This window comes from Cnephaeus nilssonii, assembly GCF_951640355.1.
Source record: "Cnephaeus nilssonii genome assembly, chromosome: X".
Lineage (NCBI taxonomy): Eukaryota > Metazoa > Chordata > Mammalia > Chiroptera > Vespertilionidae > Cnephaeus > Cnephaeus nilssonii.
The window spans coordinates 116,618,273-116,644,514 of record NC_137071.1 but is presented as its reverse complement, the minus strand read 5'-3'; the positions used below and the strand labels follow the sequence as shown (position 1 = coordinate 116,644,514).

At 39.3% G+C, this 26,242-nt stretch overlaps 1 protein-coding gene across 1 annotated transcript in view; it reads left to right on the top strand.

Moving 5' to 3' along the window:
* GRIA3 (glutamate ionotropic receptor AMPA type subunit 3) overlaps window positions 1-26,242 on the top strand; it is a 373,784-nt gene that overhangs the window by 239,313 nt on the left and 108,229 nt on the right. Inside the window, exon 6 of the mRNA XM_079764724.1 lies at window positions 23,016-23,177. Coding sequence (XP_079620850.1) covers window positions 23,016-23,177 — 162 coding nt within the window. The remainder of the gene's footprint in view (window positions 1-23,015; window positions 23,178-26,242) is intronic.

The following is a 26,242-nucleotide window of genomic DNA, read 5'->3' as shown; positions in this document are numbered from 1 at the left end:
ACTACAACAAGAAAAGTCTGTTTCTTGAGAAATAATATAATATATGGTGTCATGTCAGCCTGGGTAATGAAAAGATGAACTCATCAGCAGGCTTTGAGTTGCCACCCTTTCTCTTCCTCTAGTGAACTTCAGTTCATTTGAACACAGCCTTGTGTTTCCACAACTTCTATACTCTCACATTGCATATAGACAATAGGGATATGAATGTTTGCTAATCTCTGATGAGACAGATTATCCCTATCATGGTTTCCAGATTTTTAAAGAAAATTAAAATACGCCAAACCTCTCCACCATGGACATATATACACATACTCACAACAGCAAACCAAAACTGTTTAGAAGCCATTTAGATGGTCAAAAAAGGGTAAATGGAACTAAGAAGATGTTTTCTTTCAAGAGAGCCATCTGGCCTTTCAAGATGAGCCAGCTGGATGAAAGCTTAAGGACATATACAGAAGGGAATGAATTCTAATATGAGTCTTTGTGTTACAACAGTACAGAACTACTGCCTTCTTCTACAAATGCAAAGTAAAAAACAGTCACACTGTTTACCTTAGCTTTCTGGAATCACCTTCAGCATTGCCTCAAGTGTCCCCTTTGCTAATGAGCTCAATGGATCTGGCAAAGATTTCTATGTGCTTTTACATGGACCTTCCCTGGTAGCAGTCCTAAAGTGGAACAACTTGGATAGTGCATGAATGCTTCAACAAAGGGTTTCACATGTCAAAGTGTATATTTCATAGTGTACAAGCTATAGAAAGTTCTAAATTGTTGAAATCCCTGGAAGAAACAAAAGATTGTATCAGGAGCACAGGCCAGAGATGTTATCTGGTCAGGCCAGAAGTGGGCATCCCAATAAAGCAAATAAGTCTCTTACAAATTCTGTATCAGTTGGTGATGTCACTTCTTATGGTTGGTTCCATAATTAATTGTTGTTTTTTCTTCCATGACTCTCTCTAAGATGGTAATGTTGCTCTACTCAAGTACCAGAGGTAACCAACATTTATACAATTTGTCAGTCAAGCAATCTCTTTCTTTCATGGTAAGGTCCTGGATCAGGATACTTGACACTGCATTGTCATGCATGTTAAGTACTGTGATTTAATTATTTATTATATGTGAATAATAGTGCACAGAACCCTATATTAACTCTAGGCATAGTGAAAAATGCACTAGACCAAGAGCTAGGAGACAGGTTTCAAGCCCAAGAATTCATCTAGCTAGCCTTATGACAAATCAAACCTCTCTGAAGCTGTTTCTTAATCTGTAAAATGAAGAGTTAGACCAGATCGCTATTTCCCAAAACCTGCTATTTGTACATGAGAGGATTTTAGGTAGTATATAGTAAAACTTCTTAAATTAACTGGTTTTGAATTTATATTAAACTAGAGGCCCAGTGCATGAAATTCGTGCACGGGGTGGGGGTGTCCCTCAGCCCAGCCTGCACCCTTTCCAATCTGGGACCCCTCGAGGGATGTCAGTGGGATTGGGCCTAAACGGGCAGTTGGACATCCCTCTCACAATCCAGGACTGCTGGCTCCCAACCGCTTGCCTGCCTGCCTTCCTGATTGCCCCTAACCGCTTCTGCCTGCCAGCCTGATCACCCCCTAACCACTCCCCTGTCAGCCTGATCGATGCCTAACTGCTCCCCTGCCGGCCCGATTGCCCCTAACTGCCCTCCCCTGCTGGCCTGATTACCCACAACTGCCCTCTCCTGCAGGCCATCTTGTGGTGGCCATCTTGTGTCCACATGGGGGAGGCCATCTTTGACCACATGGGGGTGGCCATCTTGTGTGTTGGAGTGATGGTCAATTTGCATATTACCTCTTTATTATATAGCAGTGATGGCGAACCTATGACACGCGTGTCAGCACTGACACGCGTAGCCATTTCTGATGACATGCGGCCGCTGAGGCGGCCGCATGCCGAGGATGAAACATTTGCTGCTCCTGAGGATGAAACATTTTTGAAATAATGTTTTTTCCTCAAAGTGACACACTACCTGAGTTATGCTCAGTTTTTTGGCAAAGTTTGACACACCAAGCTCAAAAGGTTGCCCATCACTGTTATATAGGATGTGTATTAGAAAAAGATAACGATCCCATCAATTCTGTGATTTTACATATACCATTCCTAAGAATGAGGCTAAAGTAGGTATCTATGTTTAAAAACGTACTCGATGTATCCCTGGCCAGTGTTGCTCAGCAGTAAGAGCATTGGCCTGTGCAGTAAAGGGTAACGTGTTCAATTCCCTGTCAAGGGCACATGCCTGGGTTGCAGGTTGGATCCCTTGCTCTGACTGGGGCACATTCGGGAGGCAACTAATCAATGTGACTCTCTCACATCAATATCTTTCTCTCTCCCTTCCACTCTCTCTAAAAAACAAAACAAACGTAAAGGTGGTATATTAATGACTAAAATTTTGAAAAAACTTCTAAAGTAACTTTCAGCTCTACATATTTTCTTCATGGAGCATCAGTTTGACCAGGGAAAGCCAGGAGTGAGAGTGTAGATATATCAGCTGGATGAACAACAAAGACATAAATGGTGGAGCAAAACCCTGTTATCCTTGGGGATATAAAATCATAAGACAGACTAAACATAAGCCTAGATGGACAAAAGCCAAAGGGTGTAAGTAGCTAAGTTGTAACAGAATTGAAGATTTAAAGTATTAATCACGATAGTGTAGACCAGCAATTTTCAACCTTTATAATTTTATGGCACACATAAACTAATTATTAAAATTCTGCAGCACACCAAAATAATACCTTTTTTTTTTGCCGATCTAACAAAAAATAATAAGTATCCTTTTTATTCATTCACACCGAACAGCTATTGTTGCATTGGTTGTTGTCATTTTTTAATTTGGCAATCTAAGGGAAAAGTCAAGTATTGCATGTTTTAAACATTCTTTTGGCACACGGGTTGAAAATCACTGGTCTAGAAGTTGACACAAAATGAATTTGAACTCGGTTGAGATGGTCCAACCATAAATATCTGGTACCCAAATATAAGTCTCATTCAGTGTTACGCCAGTTAACCTCTACCTTTGAAGACTTAAGAGTTTCCTTGCCTAGATTGAGACTGATCCCAGAGTTGGGGGCAGTTGTTGACCCTGACAGTGGTAGAAGGCCACAGGAGCAGGCAATCAAGCAGGCCATGGCTCTAGTGGAGAAAAGGAAAAGGAAGTATCTTAGACTACCCCCTGCAATACTAGAGGTTTTCTTTAGACTTCCCATTTAATTATCTCAGAACTATGAGGAGATACTTTTTATCCACCTACCTCCCCAAGGTCTTTAGAGATCAGAAAAATGGGCTCAGAAAAGATACATGACTTATACAAAGTCTCATAGCTAATTCTTACCAAACTGGGTTTACATTCCAAGTTGATCAGACTCCTGGTAGAGCACCATGCTCTTCCCATTTTACCCACTCAAGCATCTCAGTGAGACAGAAGGCCAGCCCCACAAAGGTCATGTAAGAACATTTGCAAAAGCATAGATGTATATGAATGAAATATAAACTATAAATTTATGAGAATGAAGTGATTCTAGAGAAAAAGGTTATAAAAACAAAGGCAGCTTTGCGAATCTGGGTTTGAAACATGTCCAAAGAGCCAACATGAAGTGTATCTTAACAAGCACCAATTACATCTCCATTATTCTCTTCTCTCCTGCCACATTCCCTGTCTCTTATTCCCCTTCTTTCTCTCGCTTTTATTTCTCTCTTTCCCTCTCCATCTGCCTCATTCATATTATTACTTTGCCAGGAAATAATGATGGGGGCAAGTATTAGATTACATACAATTTTTCCAAATTTTTGCTAAAACAAAAACATTTTTTTCATAAAATAGAACCCAAAAGAGGTATTTAGGTGTAACCTAAGCTTGTAGAAGTGAACTCTGCAGCTTTCCAAATCTTGGGATATACTTGAAACAGAAAAAGGTCCACTTTGTTTAGAGAGAAAACAAATTTGAATAAAATTGAGTCATGCTGTTTTGCTTGCCAATGACAATTGTTCCCTTCTGCTCCCTTCCTTGTCCAGATCTCCTTGTTCTTTTTCCTACTCTTTCCCTCCCTTTGGTTTTCCATTTTTAATGTTCTAAATAAAAACTCAAAGCCACATGTTGTAATCACCGACACCTCAGCAGATGGCATGTAAACACAGAGCTCATTGAGCTGGAGCCTGACCTCACAGGCAAAGGAGGTGGGTTTGAAGGGGAAAACTCCCACTATTCCCAAATGCCAGGAGCCCAGTCACCTCCCCTGAGTACGCAACCTCTCTGGTGGAAGGATTCACTTTCTTCTCCAAATGGAAATAGAATACAGCAGAGCACAAAAGGAATGAGGAGTAAGGACTGAGCTGGGGTACAATTTTCTACCATGCATTTAGCAAACCACAGGCTCTTGTCAGCTTAAAGTAGCCAACTTTGATACTTTCATTCTCTCTGTCCAAAAATGCCTTTGTTATAGTCAACTCTCTTCTCTCTTCTCTCTCTCTCCTCTCTCTCTTCTGAAATTAATAAGGAAAGATCACTTCCTATCCAATATTCTAACAAGATGAATTGAAAAAATTCTGTTTTTCCCCCGGTCCCCCAAACATATTCTCTAAAACAGTGCTTCTCAAACTATCTGTGAAGAAAAGCCAAGACCCGCCCCCCCGCTGCCAGATCTTCACAGACCAATAAAAGTGTAACAAAAATAAATTACTAAAAAGGACATAAAATAAATAAAACGAGGTATATAAAATATAAGCCCATTTTTTAGTATTAGATTCAACATCCATAATATTACCCTGTCAAATTGCTATAAAGGCTTATAAACTCAAACTCAATTACTTTCCTTATATCATCTCAGACTGGAAACAAACAGCAAACCAGCACCATTCCACACACACTTTGGGTAATACTTCTCTAAAGGTCTTCATAGTAAGTTATATTTTCTCTATACCATTTGTATGCCCAATATCTTGTCCACAACATTACAAGAAAGACAGAAGATGTCCCTAAGAACCTTATAACCATATTGGCAGAACAAACTTGCACAAACAGCTTATAACAATTAGCATGGCGGTAGAATAGGTGCTGTGACTGGGAATGAAGACATGGCAGAGTGTGAGGGATTCAATACTCTGCATAGCATGGCCAGAGAAGACCTTTCAGAAAAGGTGACTTTAAAACAATGATCTGAATGTTGATTAAGGTCCAGTTATATGAGAATCAGGGAAAGTTCACGCAATGCATAGGGAACAGTATGTACCAAGGTCCTGAGGCAAAAGAAGAGCTCAATACCTTCTCTGAATTGTCAGAAGGCAATTTTGACTAGAGCAGAGTGACAAGATCCAGATTATGTAAGGCTGTAGTAAGCCTGCTAAAGGAGTTTTAGCTTCAACAGTAACAGAAGGCTATTAAAGAATTTCAAGCAGAGAAGGGACATGATCTGATTTTTGCTTTAAAACAGTGTCAAATAGATGGATCTTAAGGTATTTAAATTATACCTCAGTATAGCTGTTAATAAAAAAAAGAGATCAGTGGCTATTTTTTCTCACTAATAGCACTTATGTCAACTTGTAAGTATTTGTATATTCATACAAATAACTGTCACAGACCAAAGTGCCATGAGTTCAAGGACGAAGTTTGATATGGCTCACCATTGTACCAACAGATAGCACTTAAGAGTTTTCAAAGTATATTTGCTGATTGGATTAGAGAATGAAACAGTGAGTGGATAATACAAGCAACTTGTAATCAAGTGCTAATTTATATGGTGAAATCTTCAACGCTACATATTACACCTTCCCAGGAGGATGGACCTGCTTCTAGAAAAAGATTTGTGTCTCTCATTATCAACCTGATAGCTTGACTCTCCACAATTACCCTGCATTTTCCTATCAAAGCATCACCCAGATGAACAATTCAAATGGCACTAAAGGCAAAGCCAGGCTTCATCCAAATTGTGAGATAGGTATTTGTCCTTGGCAGATGCCCAACCTTCATTCTACTGCTTTTATCTTCCCTATAGGCAAACCACCTTTCCCATTTCTCACCCATAATCTACCATCAACTCAATTATAGTCACTCAGTGTATCTTGTGTGTTTCCCTCTCTGTACAAAATGTACTCTAACAATAGTATGATATGAAGGAAATCTCCACATAATATCTTAAAAATAAATGCTATGAAAGTAAGCCTTGAATATGCTTATTTCCAGCTCTCAATTATTCACTCTGCCAGAAGGAAACTGATTTGCAGTATTTATAAATCAAGGGAGATATGATAATACTAAAGTCATCTGTATCTTTGGAGGACTGGGTTGTGTGGCTGTTCTCAAATCAGGGGCAATCTGTGTTTGGATGCCAGTTGTACAACCAATGTCTGTGTAAAAGATGGCCTTGAAGAATTAATCAAAGGTAGTTTACAAGGCCCTATGTGAATGGCTTAGGCACAAAGGTCATGTTTGGTTTCATACAGTTGCATTCAGATGTGGGCAATATGCACTGGATCAAACAAACAGATGTGATGTGACTGAGAAGTGATACAATTAATGAATTACAGCAGAACTTATAAATCGATATGAGTAGCTTCCCTCTCAAAGGAATAAATTCTGGAGATTATATCCATATTTCCAACAAACATTACCACTGTTACACAGAGGCAAATAGTCAAGTGCACTTAGAACATAGAAAGTGAGAAAGTAGAGTTACTTTTTTAAATTTATCTTTATTGTTGAAAGTATTACAGATGTCCCCCTTTTTCCCCATTGACCTCTTCCACCCTGTACCGGCCCCCCAGGCCTCCACCACACTATTATCTGTGTCCATGCGTTATTCATATATCCATATAAGTTCTTTGGTTAATCTCTTCCCACCCCCACATTCCTTCTGAGATTCATCAGTCTGTTCCATGCTTCTATATTTCTGGATCTATCTCTTACCCTTTAAGACAGCATGGAGGGGGGCGATAAAGACACATATGTAATACCCTACTCAATTTTTTAAAAAGACAGCATGGAGGGACCTGAAGAGTATCATGCTAAGCAAAATAAGCTAGTCAGAGAAAGATAAGTATCACATGATCTCACTCATATGTGGAATCTAATGAACAAAATAAACTGATGAACAAAATAGAGTAAGTAGAGTTTCAAATCACCCTACCTGGGAGCAGTAGGATTGCCTCCAATCTTTGTCTTCTCTCATCTCTTTTTTTTCTACTTTATTTTTTTAAATTTATCTTTATTGTTGAAAGTATTACAGATGTCCCCCTTTGTCCTTCTTTAAAACCCCCCTACTCACCCCCAGGCCTTTACCACACTATTGTCTGTGTCTATAGGTCAAGGATATATGCATATAAGTTCTTTGTCTCTCATTTCTTTTAATCTCTCCCTCTGCACATAGTTTAATAAGCCAAGCAAAGGAAAAGATACCACTGTAACAGTTAGCTAAAAAAGAACAATTGCAACCAAAGAGAGTTGGTGAAATGTAAGAAACACTAGGATTGATAAGTTTAGTCTAAGCACACAAATATCATTGAGTGTCTGATCATCACTTCTAGCTATTAAAATCCTTATAAAAATAAAATGGGCACAACAGAAATTTCACTTAGTACAGTATGGGATTTGGAACCTTGGAGTCATTTAGCAATGATGTTGTGGCATATACACATATACTTATTACACAGAAGGCATGGGAAGGCATGTAATAATAAATAAGGACAAAAGCTCATTGGTGGTCAATAATATTCAAGACCCTATGTCATAATTGGGGCACAAAAAATGGGATAAACATTGGCCCTCTTACTACCTGGTAGAGATTACAGTAACAAATTTGATATCGATGTTTTTCATCTTCATTTTACTAAATGAAATTATTCTGGAAGAATGAAATTTCAAGAGAGATAGTGAGATGAGGTGATGAAGTGTGGGCCCTTTCTAGATAAAGGAGCCAAAAATGGCATGGTGTGATTAGTACATGAGGTCTATTGAAAGAAATGGTGTGGATAAGGCCAGGGGAGCAGAAGATAACAGAAAATGGAAATCTTGAAGGCCAAGTCAAGATTTTCAGCTGTTAATATAACTACAGAAAGTAGGAAATCCTTGCAATGATTTGAGGAAGGGAGTATTATGCACTAACTGGTGTTTTAGGAAGGTAAATTTATTATATGAAGAATAAACTGGAGAAGTAAAGAACTGGAAGAGGGAGTACCAACTAGGAAGCTAGGAAAATAATCAAACCTACTTGTGCTTCAATACAGGTTCTTGGGCCTCACCCAGTGACTCAGTAAGCCTAAAGTGCCATTAATTAAAAGGAGCAATACATGAGGAGGAAGAGATTTTGAGGGAATATAATATGAACAAGAATAATGATTTAAAGACAAAAATCAGAGGAGGAGAGCCAGACCTCTGCCCTAATACAACCCTGCCTACCATTTGTCCTTTTTCTCCCAAATTGCTTATATCATCACATACCTATTGAAGGTTTGGTGGTCAGCTTTGCTGAATTAGTGGGGGTTTTTTAGGTTTTAGGGATATTCAGGCTTCAATTTTCAAAATAGCATGAACTATGCTTTTCCACAACTACAACAGAATATACCAATATGTGAAAGAAAACAAAACATGTTTTAAAGCAATAGAACAGAGGCAGAAGGAAGACTAACAGGCAGACAATTTTTGCTCCACAGCAAACAACTCTATCCTAACTTCCTTCATTATACTGTTGTACTTCACCCTTTTATTTTATTAGTTTGCCTATTTTATGTGCTTGGTGGTCATTCCTTTTATGTTAGTCTCTTTATAGAGGATTGAGAGATATTTGGCATTTACATCTAAATCTGAGTTTGGTGTGTTGACACTTCAAAAAGAGAAATCTAGCAATTTTAATGTTTACAATATTGGGAGCCGTCAGTGGCCACTTGAACTGTGGAATTTAGCAGTATTTGATACAAAAATAAAATTCTTTTTCAAGATATCATAAATAGGATTATGAAGAGTTAACAAACTCCCTCCTGTTAGCAGAAACAACTTTTCTTCTATCCCCCTTTCTACTCTTCTCCTCTTCCCTCTCTTCCTCTTCTACTTCCTTTAATGTTTCTTGGTCAGTTTTGCTGCATTAGTGTTTTTTTTCAGAGTTTGGGGGAGAATCCAGTCTTGATTATCTCAATCTTGAGGCCTCTGGTTTGCTGCATCTAAATGCTGGGCACCAGGACAACATTTAAGCCATAAAATCTGATTATATTACAAACAAGCAAAATGTTCACAAATGGACCAGAGGGAAAAGTAGGACTAGAAACCAGCCAACTCTTGCCCTTTAGCAACAAGTCTCTCCTTTCATCGTTCTAAATACATGTTACCTCATTTCTTTTTTCTACTACAATTCTGCTCTCTCCATTTTGTTCATAAGGCTATGTTAGTGCTTTCTGCCCATATAGACAGATAAGCCTTTATGGCAGTCAGTAGGAGCTACTGATGTGTAGGTCTTGCCTTCCACAAGAACAGTCTGAGGTGATCTTCCCCTGGCTTGATTTGTGCTGCTATGAACACATTTTTTTTAATTTCTTTATTGATTAAGGTATCACATATTTGTCCTCATCTCCCCATTCCCATCCCACACCCCTCCCCACACTTGCCTCCACCCCCCTGTTGTCCTTAACTGCTGGTTAGGCTCATATGCTTGCACACAAGTCCTTTGGTTGATCTCTCCCCTTTACCCCCACCCTTCCCTACCCTCCCTCTGAGGCCCGACAGTCTGATCCATGCCTCCTTGTTTCTGGGTCTGTTCTTGTTCATCAGTCTATGTTGTTCATTATTTCCCCTAGATGAGTGAGATCATGTGCTATTAGAAATACACTTATAAGAACCGAAAATGAGAAAAGCAATAATGGTTATGGTGACAGGCAAATGAATCAGTCTGTAGTGAGTTTCTTTCTGGGCCAACAGTTCTTTTGAGACCCAATTTCAATGTCCAACAGTTCCTTATGTGTACATGTCAGCACTGACTTTACAGTTCTGGATGGTGGACAAATGGTGGTAATGCAGGTCCGACTCTCTCTGGATTGGTCCTGGGCAACCTGCAGTGATGCACAGTTGCTAACTGCTAGTATGGGAAGGCCACATCAGCGTCTTCCATCTCTGGACTGCTTCTCTTCTGTCTTCATGGCTGGAGTAGTCCTGTTGATTCCTCTCTGTTGCTGGAATCCACATGGTCTAGGAGTTGTTTTTTGAAAATATACAAACATATTCTCAACCAAAAGTTAATAAAGGAATATTTTCTATAAATTTGACTTGGGATCCTATTTCATTTTTTGCCCAAATGATTTTCCTCTGGCTTGTTTTGACACCTTGTGTGTTTTTCATGGGTGTCTTGCTTTTAGCCTTACAATTAATTTTCTAAAGTATTAATTTTCTAGATGTAATTTACTTACAGGATATTTTTCCTTACATGATATTCCTCTACTATCCCCTCCTTTTTGATTTAAATGTTAGGAGGCTTTTGAAAATTTTATAATGTAGTCTTGATGGCTTTTAAATTTTAATTTTTGCACTATAATATTACTGTTTTAGGTTCATTACATGGTGCACAATTTTATCATGAGATGAAGTACCAATAAAAATTTTAGTTAACACTTTAGGAACACCTTTTTGTCCAGTACAATTACTTTTTCTAGAATATTCGCTTGTTTCAACTAGCCAATTTAAGTTTGCCTGAAAACTTGACTACTATTTTACTGTCAAATTTATTACTCTAACAACAATCTTATTTTACCCTGTAAATATTGGTGGAAGGGATTATTTGCCTTCTTGAGTAGGTCCTGAGCATTCCTGGTGGTGGGCTGGATTTAGATATCATAAACCCACTTCCCCACACCATGGGTACAAGACAACTCAAACAATTCTTGTTGGAGTGAGAGGGCAGCTGCTGTCGGCCAAGTCTCTGTCGGTCACCAGGGTCCTGATCTGAGCTGGGCATGGGAAGCACAAAACAGCCATGGGGGCAGGAGACCTCCCTCAGAAGGGGCTAGGATTCAGGCCCCTGCAATGTTGGGGGGGGGTGAGGGTCTGTGCCCCACCTCTGTTGATCCCCAAATTCTCTCCTGATGGCCCCTTTGCGACTGTGCCTGTCTTAGGTTGTTCCTTCCTTGAGGAATCTTACCCATCTCTGGCTAACCAGCCATTCTCCGGGGCCAAGCAGGGTGACGTGAGGTTCAGTTTTGTCTCCTTGGTAGCCTATGCCCCCGTGGCCTCCATGCCCAGCACCTGCCTTGGGATACCCTCGCCTGCTGGCGGGGCCCCAGCACTGATCACATATCTTGTGGAACCCGGGTTTCTTCTCCAGGGAGGGCTCAGTTCGCCCCATTGGGTGAGAGACAGATCCATGGCACCCGTCATCACGAGACTTCAACCTCGACATGAACAGAGAGCTCATGCAGCAGCTGTGAGCAATTGAATTGTGAGAAGAGGGTCTCTCTTGGCCTAAAGGGTAAGAGGGACCAATATAGAATGCTCAGGTGCCTTCCCAGGAGGCCCTCTACACAATGAGAAGGATTAAATCCTTACATGTCCTTTTTAAATTGCTGCCAGACATTCAAATAATTAGTTTGTACGTTTGCTTGGGATAATTGTATATTATGCTGTTGTAATTCTAAAGTGTCAAGAGATGTGTTATGTTTGTCTCCAAGCACCAAACAGGTGATTTTTTTTTAATCCCCAAGGGTGCGAGGAACTATTATAAGTACTGGGGGTGATCCAAATCTGGGAAAAATTTTAATGACATTGTAGAATAATATCATGTAAGGATATTCTTTGTTCTAGTCCATGGCAATTCCCTTTCAAACTGGCTGTTCATTTTTTTTTATATAGACAAGGTCTTAGTTACATTTTCTGCACCTATACCGGGGGCACGTAGTGATAGTAGTGACACCCTTTCTTTGGTGTCCACACAAGCCAGAAACCTCTCTTTAATTGTACACACAAAGGGGCATTGTTTTGATTTTGTGTCATACAAAAGGGAAGCTGGGTGGAGACTCCTGTGTATTTATACTTTCTTGCCCCACCAATGGACTTCCTGGATGACCAAGGTGTTTGGTATTATTGGTAACTACATTAGTCAGGGGATCAGCCCACGTAAGGGGTCTTACCCATGAAGGGTCAGGAGCATAAGTCCAAAATACTTCCCCTCTTGTCCCAGGTAAAGTTTCCGTACATCTGATTATTGCTAGCATGGCTAGAAAGGCGTTCTCAGGCATTCTTGGGTTTCTGGTTACCTCACAATTTCTTCCCTGAGGTTTGACGTTCTGATTGATGTTTCTCTGTTTCTGGATCTATTTTTCCCCCCATCAGTTTATGTTGTTCATTATATTCCACAAATGAGTGAGATCATGTGATATTTATCTTTTTCTGCCTGGCTTATTTCACTAAGCATAATGTTCTCCATCTTCATCCATATTGTTGCAAATGGTAAGAGCTCCTTCTTTTTTACCGCAGCGTAGTATTGCATTGTGTAGATGTACCAAATTTTTTTAATCCACTCATCTGCTGATGGGCACTTAGGCTGTTTCCAAAACTTAGCTATGGTGAATTGTGCTGCTATGAACATAGGGGTGTATATATCCTTTCTCATTGATGTTTCCAGTTTCTTGGGATATATTCCTAGAAGTGGGATTACTGGGTCAAATGGGAGTTCTATTTTTAGTTTTTTAAGGAAACTCCATACTGTTCTCCACAGTGGCTGCACCAGTCTGCATTCCCACCAGCAGTGCACGAGGGTTCCTTTTTCTCCACATCCTCGCCAGCACTTGTCATTTGTTGACTTGTTGATAATGGCCATTCTAACAGGTGTGAGATGGTACCGCATTGTTGTTTTGATTGCATCTCTCTAATGATTAGTGATTTAGAGCAGGTTTTCATATGTCTCTTGGCCTTCCTTCTGTCTTCTTTCGAAAAGTGTCTATTTATATCAGTTGCCCATTTTTGATTGGGTTGTTTATCTTCTTTTTGTTAAGCTGCATGAGTTCCCTGTAAAAGTTGGAGATTAAAGCCTTATCGTTGACATCATTGGCAAATATGTTCTCCCATGTAGTGGGCTTTCTTGTTGTTTTATTGATGGTTTCCTTTGCTGTGCAAAAGCTTTTTATTTTGATGTAGTCCCATTTGTTTATTTTCTCTTTAGCTTCCATTGCCCTAGGAGCAGTATCAGCGAAGAAGTTCTTTTGGCATATGTCAGAGATTTTTCTGCCTGTAGATTCCTCTAGTATTTTTATGGTTTCCTGTCTTATGTTTAAGTCCTTGATCCATTTTGAGTTTATTTTTGTGTATGGTGTAAGTTGGTGGTCTAGTTTCATTTTTTTCATGTATCTGTCCAATTTTCCCAACACCATTTATTGAAGAGACTGTCTTGACTCCATTGTGTGTTCATGCCTCCTTTGTCAAATATTAATTGAGCATAGTAGTTTGGGTCGATTTCTGGGTTTTCTATTCTATTCCATTGATCTATATGTCTGTTCTTGTGCCAATACCAGGCAGTTTTGAGAACAGTGGCTTTGTAATACAGCTTGAAATCTGGTATGGAGCTCCCACCTACTTTGTACTTCTTTCTCAGGATTTCTGTGGCTATTCAGGGTCTTTTATTATTCCAGATGAATTTTTGGAAAGTTCGTTCTAGGTCTGTGAAGTATGCCATTAGTATTTTAATGGGAAGTGCATTGAAATTATAGATTGCTTTGGGTAGTATGGACATTTTGATGATGTTGATTCTACCAATCTATGAACATGGTATGTTCTTCCATCTGTTTATGTCTTCCCACATCTATTTTTTCAATGTTGTGTAGTTTTCCCCGTATAGGTCTTTTCCCTCCTTAGTTAAGTTTATTCCTAGGTATTTTAATTTTTGTGGTGTGATGGTAAATGGGATTGCTTTTTTAGTCTCTTTTTCTGTAAGTTCATTATTGGTGTATAGAAATGCCATGGATTTCTTGGCATTAAATTTGTTTCCTGCTATTCTGCCGAATTCATTTATTAAGTCTAGTAATTTTTTGATGGAGTCTTTAGGGTTTTCTATGTACAATATCATGTCATCTGCAAATAAGGACAGTTTTACTTCTTCTTTTCCAATTTGGATGCCTTTTATTTCTTCTTCTTATCTGATTGCAAAGGCTAGTATTTCCAACACTATGTTGAACAGGAGTGGTGAGAGTGAGCATCCCTGTCTTGTTCCTGTTCTTAGGGGAAATGATTTTAGTTTTTTCTCATTGAGTATCATGTTGGCTGTGGGTTTGTCATATATGGCTTTTATTATGTTGAGGTATGATCCTTCTATTCCCAACTTGCTGAGAGTTTTTATCAAGAAAGGGTGTTGGATTTTGTCAAATGCTTTTTCTGCATCAATTGATATGACTATATGGTTTTTATCTCTCAATTTGTTTATGTGATGTATCACGTTTATTGATTTGTGAATATTGTACCATCCTTGCATCCCAGGGATAAATCCTACTTGGTCGTGGTGTCTGATCTTTCTGATGTATTGCTGGATTCGATTTGCTAGAATTTTGTTGAGGATTTTGGCATCTATGTTGATGAGGGATATTGGCCTGTAATTCTCTTTTATTGTGTTATCTTTATCTGGTTTTGGTATTAGGGTGATGCTGGCTTCATAGAAGGAGCTTGGAAGTGTTCCTTCTTCTTGAATTTTCTGGAATAGTCTGAGGAGGATAGGTTTTAGCTCTTCCTTGAATGTTTTATAAAACTCCCCTGTGAAGCCATCTGGCCCCGGGCTTTTGTTTGCTGGAAGGTTTTGTTGACTGCTTCAATTTCTTCCATAGTTATCAGCCTATTGAGATTTTTAGTCTCTTCCTGAGTAAGTTTTGGAAGGTTGTGTTTTTCTAGGAATGTGTCCATTTCCTCCAAGTTGTCTAGTTTGTTGGAGTAGAGTTGTTCATAGTATTTTTTAACAATCCTTTGTATTTCTGTGGGGTCTGTTGTTATTTCACCTCTTTCATTTCTGATTTTGTTTATTTGGGTCCTCTCTCTTTGCTTCTTGGTGAGCCTGGCTAGAGGTTCATCAATCTTGTTTATCCTTTCAAGGAACCAGCTCTTGGTTTTGTTGATCTTTTGTATTGTTTTTTTGGTCTCTATGTCATTCATTTCTGCTCTGATCTTTATTATTTCCTTTCTTCTGCTCACTGTGGGCTTTTCTTGTTGCTCCCTTTCTAATTCTTTGAGTTGTTGAGTTAGATGATCTATTACCATTTTTTCTTGTTTTTTGAGGTAGGCCTGTAGAGCTATACATTTCCCTCTCAGGACTGCTTTCATTGTGTCCCATAGGATTTGCAATGTTGTGTTTTTATTGTCATTAGTCTCCAGGATCTTTTTAATTTCTTCTTTGATCTCATTGATAACCCAATCATTGTTTAGTAGCATGCTATTCAGTTTCCAAGTGTTTGAATTTTTTGGAATGTTTTTATTGTAGTTTATTTCTAATATTATGCCATTGTGGTCCGAGAAAATGCTTGATATGATTTCAATCTTTTTGAATTTGGGGAGACTTTGCTTGTTACCCAATATGTGGTCTATTTTTGAGAATGTCCCATGTGCACTTGAGAAGAACGTATATTTCATGGCTTTGGGGTGAAATACTCTGAAGATGTCAATTAGGTCCATCTGATCTAGTGTGTCATTTAGAATTGCTGTTTCTTTGCTGATTTTTTGTCCATAGGATTTATCCATTGATGTCAGTGGTGTCTTAAAGTCCCCTACTATGATTGTATTGATGTCGATCTCTCCCTTGATATCTTCCAGGAGATTTTTTATGTATTTGGGTGCTCTTGCGTTGGGTGCATATACGTTTACCAGAGTTATATCTTCTTGCTGGATTGCTCCCTTTAGTATTATGTAGTGGCCTTCCTTATCAATTATTATGGCCTTTACTTTGAGATCTATTTTATCTGATATAAGTATTGCAACCCCAGCTTTTTTCTCATTTCTATTTGCCTGAAAAATGTTTTTCCATCCCTTCACTCTCAGTCTGTGTGAATCTTTTGCTCTAAGGTGGGTCTCTTGTAGACAGCAAATATATGGGTCATGTTTTATTATCCATTCAGCTACCCTATGTCTTTTGATTGGTGCATTTAATCCATTTACATTTACTGTTATTATTGATAAGTACCTGTTTGTTTACATATTTTTCCTTAGTGTTTTTGTTTCTTCTTGCCTTTCTCTTTCTTCTTTTTACAGCAGCCCTTTTAGCATTTCTTGCATTGCTGGCTTGGTAGTGATGAACTCTCTTAGCCCTTTTTTGTCTGTGAAGCTTCTGATTCCACCTTCAATTTTGAATGATAGCCTTGCTGGGTATAATATTCTTGGATTCAGTCCCTTGTTTTGCATCACTTTGTATATTTAATTCCATTCCCTTCTGGCCTGGTGTGTTTCTGTTGAGAAATCAGTTGATATTCTGATAGGAGATCCCTTGTAGGTAACTTTCTGTTTCTCTCTGGCAGCCTTTAAGATTCTTGCTTTGTCATTGGCGTTCATCAATTTAATTATGATGTGTCTTGGTGTCGGTCTTTTGGTGTTCAACTTGTTTGGGACTCTGCGTACTTCTTGGACTTGGATAGTTTTTTTCTTGTCAATATCAGGGAAGTTTTCTGTGATTATTTCTTCTAACAGGTTTTCTATTCCTTGCTTCTCTTCCTCTCCTTCTTTTATCCCTATTATTCGAAGGTTGTTTCGTTTTGTCTTGTCCCGAAGCTACCTTAGGCTCTCCTCTTGCTTTTTAAGTCTTCTTTCCAGTTGCTGCTGTGTTTGTGTGTTTTTTTCTACCTTGTCTTCTAATTCGCTGATGCGGTCCTCTGCCTCTTCTACTCTACTCTTTAAGCCTTCCATCGTGTTCTTTATTGCAGCTATGTCGTTCTTCATCTCCTCTTGTTTTCTTTTCATGTTGGTGACATTTTCATTCAGCTCCTTCTAGTTTTCATTGAGTTGTGTGTATTTGTCATCCATCCATTTAAACATCCTTATAACGAATACTCTGAATTCTTTCTCTGTTAAGCTGCTAGCCTCAAGTTCATTTAACTCCCTTTCTGGTGATTCCTCTTTTTCCTCCCTTTGGGAATTTCCTTTTTTTCTTCCCATGTTTTCCTGTAATGTTTTAATTGTAGATCCGCTTGCTTTGCTACCCAGGTTCTTTTGGGGATGGTGCTACTGGTGTAATCTCTCAGTTCTCCTGGGCTTGGTAATCTAGTGTAGCTCCCTACTTGAGCTACTTGGGTTCTCTTGATGTAGGCCTGCGAGCTTGAGAGGCACAACTAAAAGTGGTGTCTAAAAGTCAGCAGCTATGGAGTGGAGTGTCCCATTTTTTGCTGTCTTGCACCCTTAGTTAAGATCGTGCATGTCCAGTGGGGACTCACAGTGACACCCAGGAACCATCTGTTGGGAGAGCTCCCAGTGGCTCCCACTAGCACCTTGTTTGTAGATGGGCTCAGGGTGCCTGCCTGTTGTAAATTCGCTTGTGTGGAGGTGTGTTTGCAGGTGCAGAGCTCTGATGCACTCTGAGGGGCCCTGGCACTGAAGTTAAACAGCTAGGTTGTATGTGGGAAGTTATTCAGCAAAAAGGAGTTCAGAGTTTCTGCTGTGGGGGAGCGCGTCCTTGGCTGTACAGAATCACACCCAGCAGGGGCTCAAAGCAGCTCCCCAGAGGACTCTGTGGATATATGGGCTCGGGGCGCCTTCCCTTGCTGTGGCCGTGAGTTTGCCCGCCCTTGAGTGTGCGCGAACTGGTGGCGCGCCCGCCGTGCAAAGCTCTGACGCCCTCTGAGGGACCCTGGCACTGAAGTTGCACCACAGGGGTGTCCGTGGGCAGTTATTTAGGAAGAGGCAGTTCAGAGATTCTACTGCAGGGCCGCGCACCCTTGATTGTGCAGAATCACCTCCTCAGGGGCTCTCAGTGGTTCCCAAGCACTTCCTGGGTAGTGGAGTGCCTGGGTGCCTATGGGCTGGGGACGCGACGAATCCTGAGTTCTGGCACTGGGGAGGGGGAGGTTGTACTTACTGCTTTCAGCGGCGCACTTTTAGAGGTGGAGGTCTCAGGGTTCGTTCATCTGCAGCTGGGGTGGCAGGTCTTCTACCAGAGTGGCTGTAGTGACCAGGTTTGCTTCTGAGACCAGACTGGGTGGTGGTAAGGTTAGGATTCTAGTCTCTAGTAGTTCCGGTCTTAAAGATGGCAGGGTCTCTGTGCCACTGGTGTCCTGCTATGAACACATTTCATCCCCCGAGAACAGCCAGGTTGATTCCAGTCTGCGGTGTGCCAGAACTCATTTCTGGGTATATTTGTCATAAAACATTGGTTGACAGAAAAACTTCTAGGTATTCAGTAGTATGCTTTATGAGTGGTAGAAAGATGAGTGCAGAGCATACCTATGAAGATATTTCTAAATTACAATATGTTTACTGGAGAAGACACCCAAGTGGGAATATGTGGGGCCTATGTGGTAGAGTGAAGCCTCCTGGGAGTAAGTGGAGGTGATTGGTAAGGTGAACTCGAGTTGGACCCTTCATTTTATTAACCCTACCAAGAGAAGGGCAGTGAGGGGAAACCTTTCTGGAAAGGAGTGGCGTGGTGTGTAAACAGAAGTGCTGGTTCTTACACTATAAGGAAGACGTGAGATTTCTGGCATATTTTCTCTCCCTCCCTTTAACTAATTCTCCATTGTCATTTTAACATGCTCTATTAGGTAAACAGGGGTAAGATGTTTATCAAAGTGTGAGAGGCACAAGAAATAGTGCATCCTAGTACATGCTGTGGCGGTTGACTCTGGAGACCAGAATGGTGGCAGAGCATTCTCAGCCCCTTTCTTTCAAGGAAGGGAGCTCCACTTTTCCAGCCCAGGCTCTTAAGATGTGGGAGAGCACCAGAGAGTCCTCTCTTTACCCCCACCAGCAGGGAGGTGGGAAGTTGGTCAATGTTCTTTTATAATACTTGTTAATTGACAAATATGGTTTGGCACAGTAAATGAATTAAAGACCTTTGTTAAAGTTTTGTCCTTGGTTCTTTATTTGCATACTAGAGGCCCAGTGCACGAAAATTGGTGCACTGTGGTGGGGGACCCTCAGCCAGGCCTGCCCCCTCTCACAGTCCAGGAGCCCTCAGGGGATGTCCTACTGACGGCTTCCCTCTGCAGGAGGCGACCAGGCCAATCGGGGAAGGCACCACCCCCATCACCCAGCTGCTGCTGCCACTGCCGGCCACCACGGCTGCCTGCCCTCGGCCCTCTGCCACGGCTTTGTCTGGAAGACATCCCGGTCTATCTAGTCTAATTGGCATATTACCCTTTTATTAGTATGGATATGTTTAGAGGGTAGGAGTGGGGAGTTGGGTAATAGGCTTAAGCCCCCACTGGAGCCTCGGGTAGGTTTCATACACAAGCAAGCCTCTCTACTGATTACAGTGCAGGGGGAGGAAATGGGAGAAAACACTGAGTCTTAGTTTATTTCATGAAGGAAGCCTTTGGAAGAAAACTCATCCTAACAAGTTAATGTTAATTTTACAAACACTGTGATTATCTGAAAGGAGTTATGACACTCGGTGATGCAAAATATTTGGCTTTGTCCAGTCTCCATTGACTCATATCCCACTTGTAAAAGGAAGAAGAAGCGGGCTGTAAGTAATAACTGAAAAAGCTTTTTGCTAAAATGTTTTCTAAGACTACCTTGTTACCCATGTTAAAGAAATGTAAAATTAAAAGAAACGGAAGTAAGGGTGGTGACTAGAGAAGCACACAAGAGGGGGAGCTTCTGTATATTAGTTACATTCATGTGTTCAGTTTGTAAAAATTCATCAGGTTATATACTTAAAGATAGATACACTTTTCTAGCCCTAACCAGTTTGGCTCAGTAGATAGAGCGTCGGCCTGTGGACTGAAAGGTCCCAGGTTCAATTCTGGTCAAGGGCATGTACCTTGGTTGTGGGCACATCTTCAGTAGGAGGTGTGCAGGAGGCAGCTGATTGATGTTTCTCTCTCATCAATGTTTCTAACTTTCTATCCTTCTCCCTTCCTCTCTGTAAAAAAATCAATAAAATATATTTTTTAAAAAGATAGATACACTTTTCTATGTGATTATTATACTTCAATAAAAACTTATAAAGCAAAAAAGAAAACGTTAGAGAACTAACAGGAATTTTTTAGCAATATGGATATATGCATTTATCAAAATTCATTGGGTGGTACATTTAAGACTTGGGGGGGTAGAGGGGGATAGGAGCCGGCGTGGCTCAGTGGTTGAGTGTCAATCTATGAACCAGGAGGTCACAGTTTGATTCCCGGTCAGGGCATATACCCAGGTTGCAGGCTTGATCCTCAGTCAGGGGTGTTCAGGAGACAGTCAATCAATGATTCATTTTCATCATTGATGTTTCTATCTCTCTCCCTCTCCCTTTCTCTCTGAAATCAATAAAAATATATTTTTTTAAAAGACAGGGGGCAAGTAATATCTCATTGTGGTTTTGATTTTCATTTCCCACAATGAGATATAACTCACACCTGTCAGACTTGCTATTATCAATAAACCTAACAAACAACAGTGTTGGTAATGATGTGGAGAAAAGAGAACCCTCATGCACTGTTGGTGGGATTGTATATTGGTGCAGCCACTATGGAAAACAGTGTGGAGGTTCCTCAAAAAATAGAACATATGACCCAGATATTCCACTTCTGAATATATGTCTGAAGAAATCCAAAACCCTAATTCAAAAAAAAAACATATGCATCTCTATATTCATTGCAGCATTATTTACAATAGCCAATATATGGAAGTAACCTAAGTGCCCATCAATAGATGAATGGATAAAGAAGATGTGGTACATATGTGCAATGGAATATTACTCATTCATAACAAAAAGTGAAATCTTGCCATTTACAACAACATGGATGGACCTAGAGGACATTATGCAAAGTGAAATAAGTCATACAAAGAAAGATAAATACTATATTATTTCACTTACATGTGGAATTTTAAAAACAAAATAAACAAAACAAAAAAAAACACTCATAGCTACAGAAAACAAATTGATGGTCTCCAGATGAGGTTGTGGGTTGAGGGGATGGATGATAAAGGGGAAGGGATTAAGAAGCACAAGTTAGCAGTTACAAAATAGTCACAGGGATGTAAAGTACAGCTTAGGGAATATAGTCAATAACAGTATAATAATTATGTATGGTGCTGGGTGGGTACTAGACTTATTGAGGGGATCACTATGTAAGTCATATAAATGTTGAGTCACTATGTTGTACACCTGAAAGTAATACAATCCTATATAATAAAAGGCTAATATGCAAATCGACTGAACGGCGGAACGACCGGTCGCTATGATGTGCACTGACCACCAGGGGGCAGATGCTCAATGCAGGAGCTGCCCCCTGGTGGTCAGTGCGCTCCCACAGGGGGAGCACCACTCAGCCAGAAGCCAGGCTCATGGCTAGCGAGCACAGTGGCAGTGGTGGGAGCCTCTCCTGCCTCCACAGCAGTGCTAAGGATGTCCGACTGACAGCTTAGGCCCACTTCCTGTGGGGAGTCAGACATCCTCTGAGGGCTCCCTGACTTCAAGAGGGTGCAGGCCGGGCTGAGGGACCCCCCCCCACACCAAGTGCATGCATTTTGTGCACCGGGCCTCTAGTATTGTATATAAACTGTAACTGAAAATTTAAAAAATATGTGCATTTTGTTGAATGTAATTTTTACTCAACAAAGAATAAAAAAGGAAGGAAGAAATGTTAGGAATGGAGGAGGGAAGGAAGGAAGGAAGGAAGGAAGGAAGGAAGGAAGGAAGGAAGGAAGGAAGGAAGGAAGGGGACTACAAACAAACATTGAATTCTAGTTAATGATCAGCATACAGAAGTCTTTTGCTGTGAAGTAAAGAAATGTCTACAACTTACTTTGAAATGCATCCAAAACATGAAATGGATTGATAAATAAATAGAAAATACTAATTGTAAAATATGAGTAGTAACTATATGGGTGTTCACTGTATTATTCTTTCAACTTTTCTGTATATTTGAAAATCTTATACTAAAATGTTGGGAAGGAGAATCTAATTAAGGGAGGAAGAGTTCTCCTCATTTCTTTATGAATATAAATGTTGGCTTCAGCCCATTGAGGACCCAAATGCATCAGCAGTAATTAGCAAGAGACAGGTATCCGGCAAAAATAGCGCAATTCCTGGGAGAGGAGTCCTAGAAAATAGCAATGCCCAGTGGAACTGGTGGTGCCCAGGTAGAGATGGCTTGATGTGAGCCTGAAGAGATTCCATCAGGAGGATGAGGTGGCAGAGACACCAGACTGTAGCCAGAGCAAGAGAAGAAAATGGTGGGTGCTATGAAGTAGATGTCAAGACTCATTTATACACACATGTGAGACATACCCTGCAGTTTGTACCATCATATACAACCAAACAATCAGTTTTCCTCTTTGGTATTTCTATGTCACAAATGTTGAAAGTAATCATCATTAGAATCTAAAGCAATCTTCTGTGTTTGGCATGTTAAGCTGAAGAAAATATTTTATTCCTCTAGTTGGGGTCAAACTTTTTCAATATTGTCCAGTTACATGAAGCATTGTATATGTACTCAATGAAGAAACCCTAATTATTCAGGTAAATGAAACAAATCAAAACATTTTCTTGAAGTTGGCACATATGTTTGTCCTTGGCACAGCTACACTAAATAAACACACAGTCACTAAAATGGAAGAATGCTTATTTTCTCCAGAATGCTTGTAGTTTCAGAGACATAGTACCTTAAGAATTAGTCCATATCCAGGTGTTTGGTGTTTTTTTTTTGTTTTGTTTTTTGTTTGTCATTGTTGTTTTTATTGGGATATAATTGGCATATAACATTGTGCCCAGGGTTTTCTTCATTGTTACATTAAAGAGTGATCCTAGAGAAGGAACTTTCATTTCTCCCTTCGCATTCTAATCAACAGACACTGTACATAAAAACTCATGACGTCCTACAATCATGATTCTTTTTCTATCTCTTTTTAGGGTTTTACTGATATTTTGCTAGAAAGAGTCATGCATGGGGGAGCTAATATTACAGGATTCCAGATTGTCAACAATGAAAACCCTATGGTTCAGCAGTTCATACAGCGCTGGGTGAGACTGGATGAAAGGGAATTCCCTGAAGCCAAGAATGCACCACTAAAGGTAATGTTCCATAGAATGTAAACACCTTAGGCCAGCTTTTCAAAGCATCTCAGTATAGTCTTTATACATTTACAGTCATTCTGTGATCAAGTGGTCTTCCCTCAAAAGTGTTTTAAGTATGGTAAAACACAACCGCAGGTCATGCTGCTGCATTTGAAAACTAACCTCCCAAATAAAAATACAATAAAAAGGAGGTCTTTTTAAAACCCAGTGTTGGGGAATGTTAACTTAACTTTGTAATGAATTTCATTTATAATATGCTCATAACAATTTAAAATATAACAAGAACCAGAGTCAGACAAAAGTTTGGAGCAGTGGGAATAGCTAAGGGAGACTGATAATCTGAAACAGAAAATTAGATTTTACATTATTTATGTGATTGTTTTGTGTTAATAAGTTTCATGAATTTCAGCACACCCAAGTGAATTAGCCTCTAATACAGAGTATGTGTTGCCTATACTGTACATATATTGAACGGAAATGTTTTCCTGCCTGCAAAAAAGTATCTTTAAAAATAATTAGATTACCTAAATTGTTCATTTTTATGAAATCAAGAATATTAAAAGTAGAAAGCTATGCTTACAGTGTACATTTTTCATATGTGTTCCCTTAGGCTAGAAATTCTATTATTTAAAAATGGGGAATTAAAACAGATAAATTAGAGGAAAGTTATTCATGTTACACAAAGTATCCTTCAAATGTATTTTTTTTATTTTTAACTTGTTTTTTAAGTAACCATTCCCTCTGTGCATTGATTCAATTATGAAACTAACTTTAAGTTCTTCCTTCCTGATACAGTGAAAGTATATGTGTACTATGGCTATGGGATTTCTGTGATCAAGCAAGGGGTCAAAGTATAGTGAAGACCCTTCTCTAAACAAAGAAAAGATGGGGGAAGGGAATATTTCTTTTCTCATGGTTTCAAGATACCCATCCTCAAATCCTTCCTGGCAAAAACAAAATGAGGGAGAACAATGGGGATACAGACCAGGAAATACATTCTGGATCACTTAGGCAGGTCCACCCTGAATGGGTCACATCAGAATATAATACAAGTAGGACCTTACCTTATATAATTGGTATGCTCTAGAAAAGTTGGAGTTAAACATAATTTTTATTCATTTAATCCATTCACTAATTAAGTGGTATTCTGTGCTGTAGAGATTATAGTATACATGCCATGTTTTTCTAGGAAAGTCCAATTTTAAAACATTTTGTCCCATGGTCAAATCAGGTGTCCTCATATGTCTCGGTTAATATGGTCACTATCCCTATAATGAATCCTTTGTAGTCAATTTTTTAAAAGATGATTATTTTATATTTTTAGTTGAGACATAATTGACATATAACATATTAGTTTTAGGTATACAACATAATTATTTTATATATGTGTATATTATGAAATGATTACCAACCACCTTAAATTTAGTTAACATCCATCACCACCATTGTTACTTTTCTTATAATATGAACTTTTGAGATTTACTCCCTTATCAACTTTCAAAAATACAATACAGTACAGTCACCATGCCATGCATTACATCCCAAGGACTTATTTATCTCATAACTAGAAGTTTGTACCCTTTGACCACTTCCACCAAGTTCCCTCATCCACCCCCACTCCCATCTCTGGCAACCACCCATCTGTTCTCTATTTTTATGAATTCAGGTTTTTTTAGATTCCACATATAAGTAAGATCACACAGTATTTGTCATTGTCTGACTTATTTCACTTAGCATAGATCCTCAAGGGGCACCTATGTTGTTGTGAATAGCAGGATTTCCTTCTTTTTTATGGCTCAATAATATTTCATTGTATATATATACCACATCTTCTTTACCTGTTCATCCACTAATAAACACTTAGGTTGTTTCCATGTCTTGGCTATTGTAAATATTTCTGCAATTAATATGGGAATGCAGATATCTTTCCAAGATAGTGATTTCATTTCCTTCAGATAAATACCCAGAAATGGAATTTCTGGTTCATATGGTAGTTCTATTTTTAATTTCCTGAGGAAACTCCATACTATTTTCCATAATGGCTGTACCAGTTTACATTCGCACCAACAGTGCACAAGAGTTACCTTTTCTCCACATCCTTGCCAACACATGTTATTTTTGTCTTTTCTATAATACCATTCTAACAGGTATGAGGTTATATCTCATTGTGGTTTTAATTTGCATTTCCCTGATCATTCAAATATTTTCTATGTACTAAATCCATCCACTACATTCAGGTGAGCTTATACAAATTTAGGTTTTCATAAAACTGCCTATACACTGCTTTGCCATCCTTATATTTAGCAGATAATAGAGAAGAAATTTTTATTTATTCAATATTTAAGGGAGTACCTAAAATGTGTCAGGCACACACAAAAAAGTGTACAGGGTAAAAGTATGAAAAGCCTACTACAGAGTAGTTTATGCCTCTTCAGAAGTTCTTGAGGTTGTACAAAAGGGAAGGAAAACAATCTCAGCTCTGGATTATTCATTGATAGCTCTTGGTATGTATAATGTAAAGTTCTTCAAACCTGCTGAAAAGAACCGTTAAGGCTTATATGTAAAACTCTTCAAATAACTTAAGAAAATGGAATATTTAAATAGATGGTTATCACTTTCAGATTTTTTTTGCTTAGTACTAATCATTATGAAACCTTTCTCTATATCAATCAGAGAAAAGCCCACTTTTAAAAATGATGTACAGCTAGGCCGGCATGGCTCAGTGGTTGAGTGTCGACCTATGAACCAGGAGGTTTGATTCCTGATCAGGGCAGATGCCGGGTTGTCGGCTCAATCCCCACTGTGAGCCATGCAGGAGACAACCAATCAATGAGTCTCTCTCATCACTGATGTTTCTATCTCTCTCTCCCTCTTCCTTCCTCTCTGAAATCAATATATAATAATGTGCAATATTTTTTACTAGGAAATACAATTATCTAGAGATTAAAACCCTGATGCCTAATTTAGTCTATATGTTATGAATGTTTCCTCTGGGGGCTTTTTTACATGATCACACATTGGTAAGTAGAAGCTGAAACAGAATATTAAATAGCTCTTCTGGC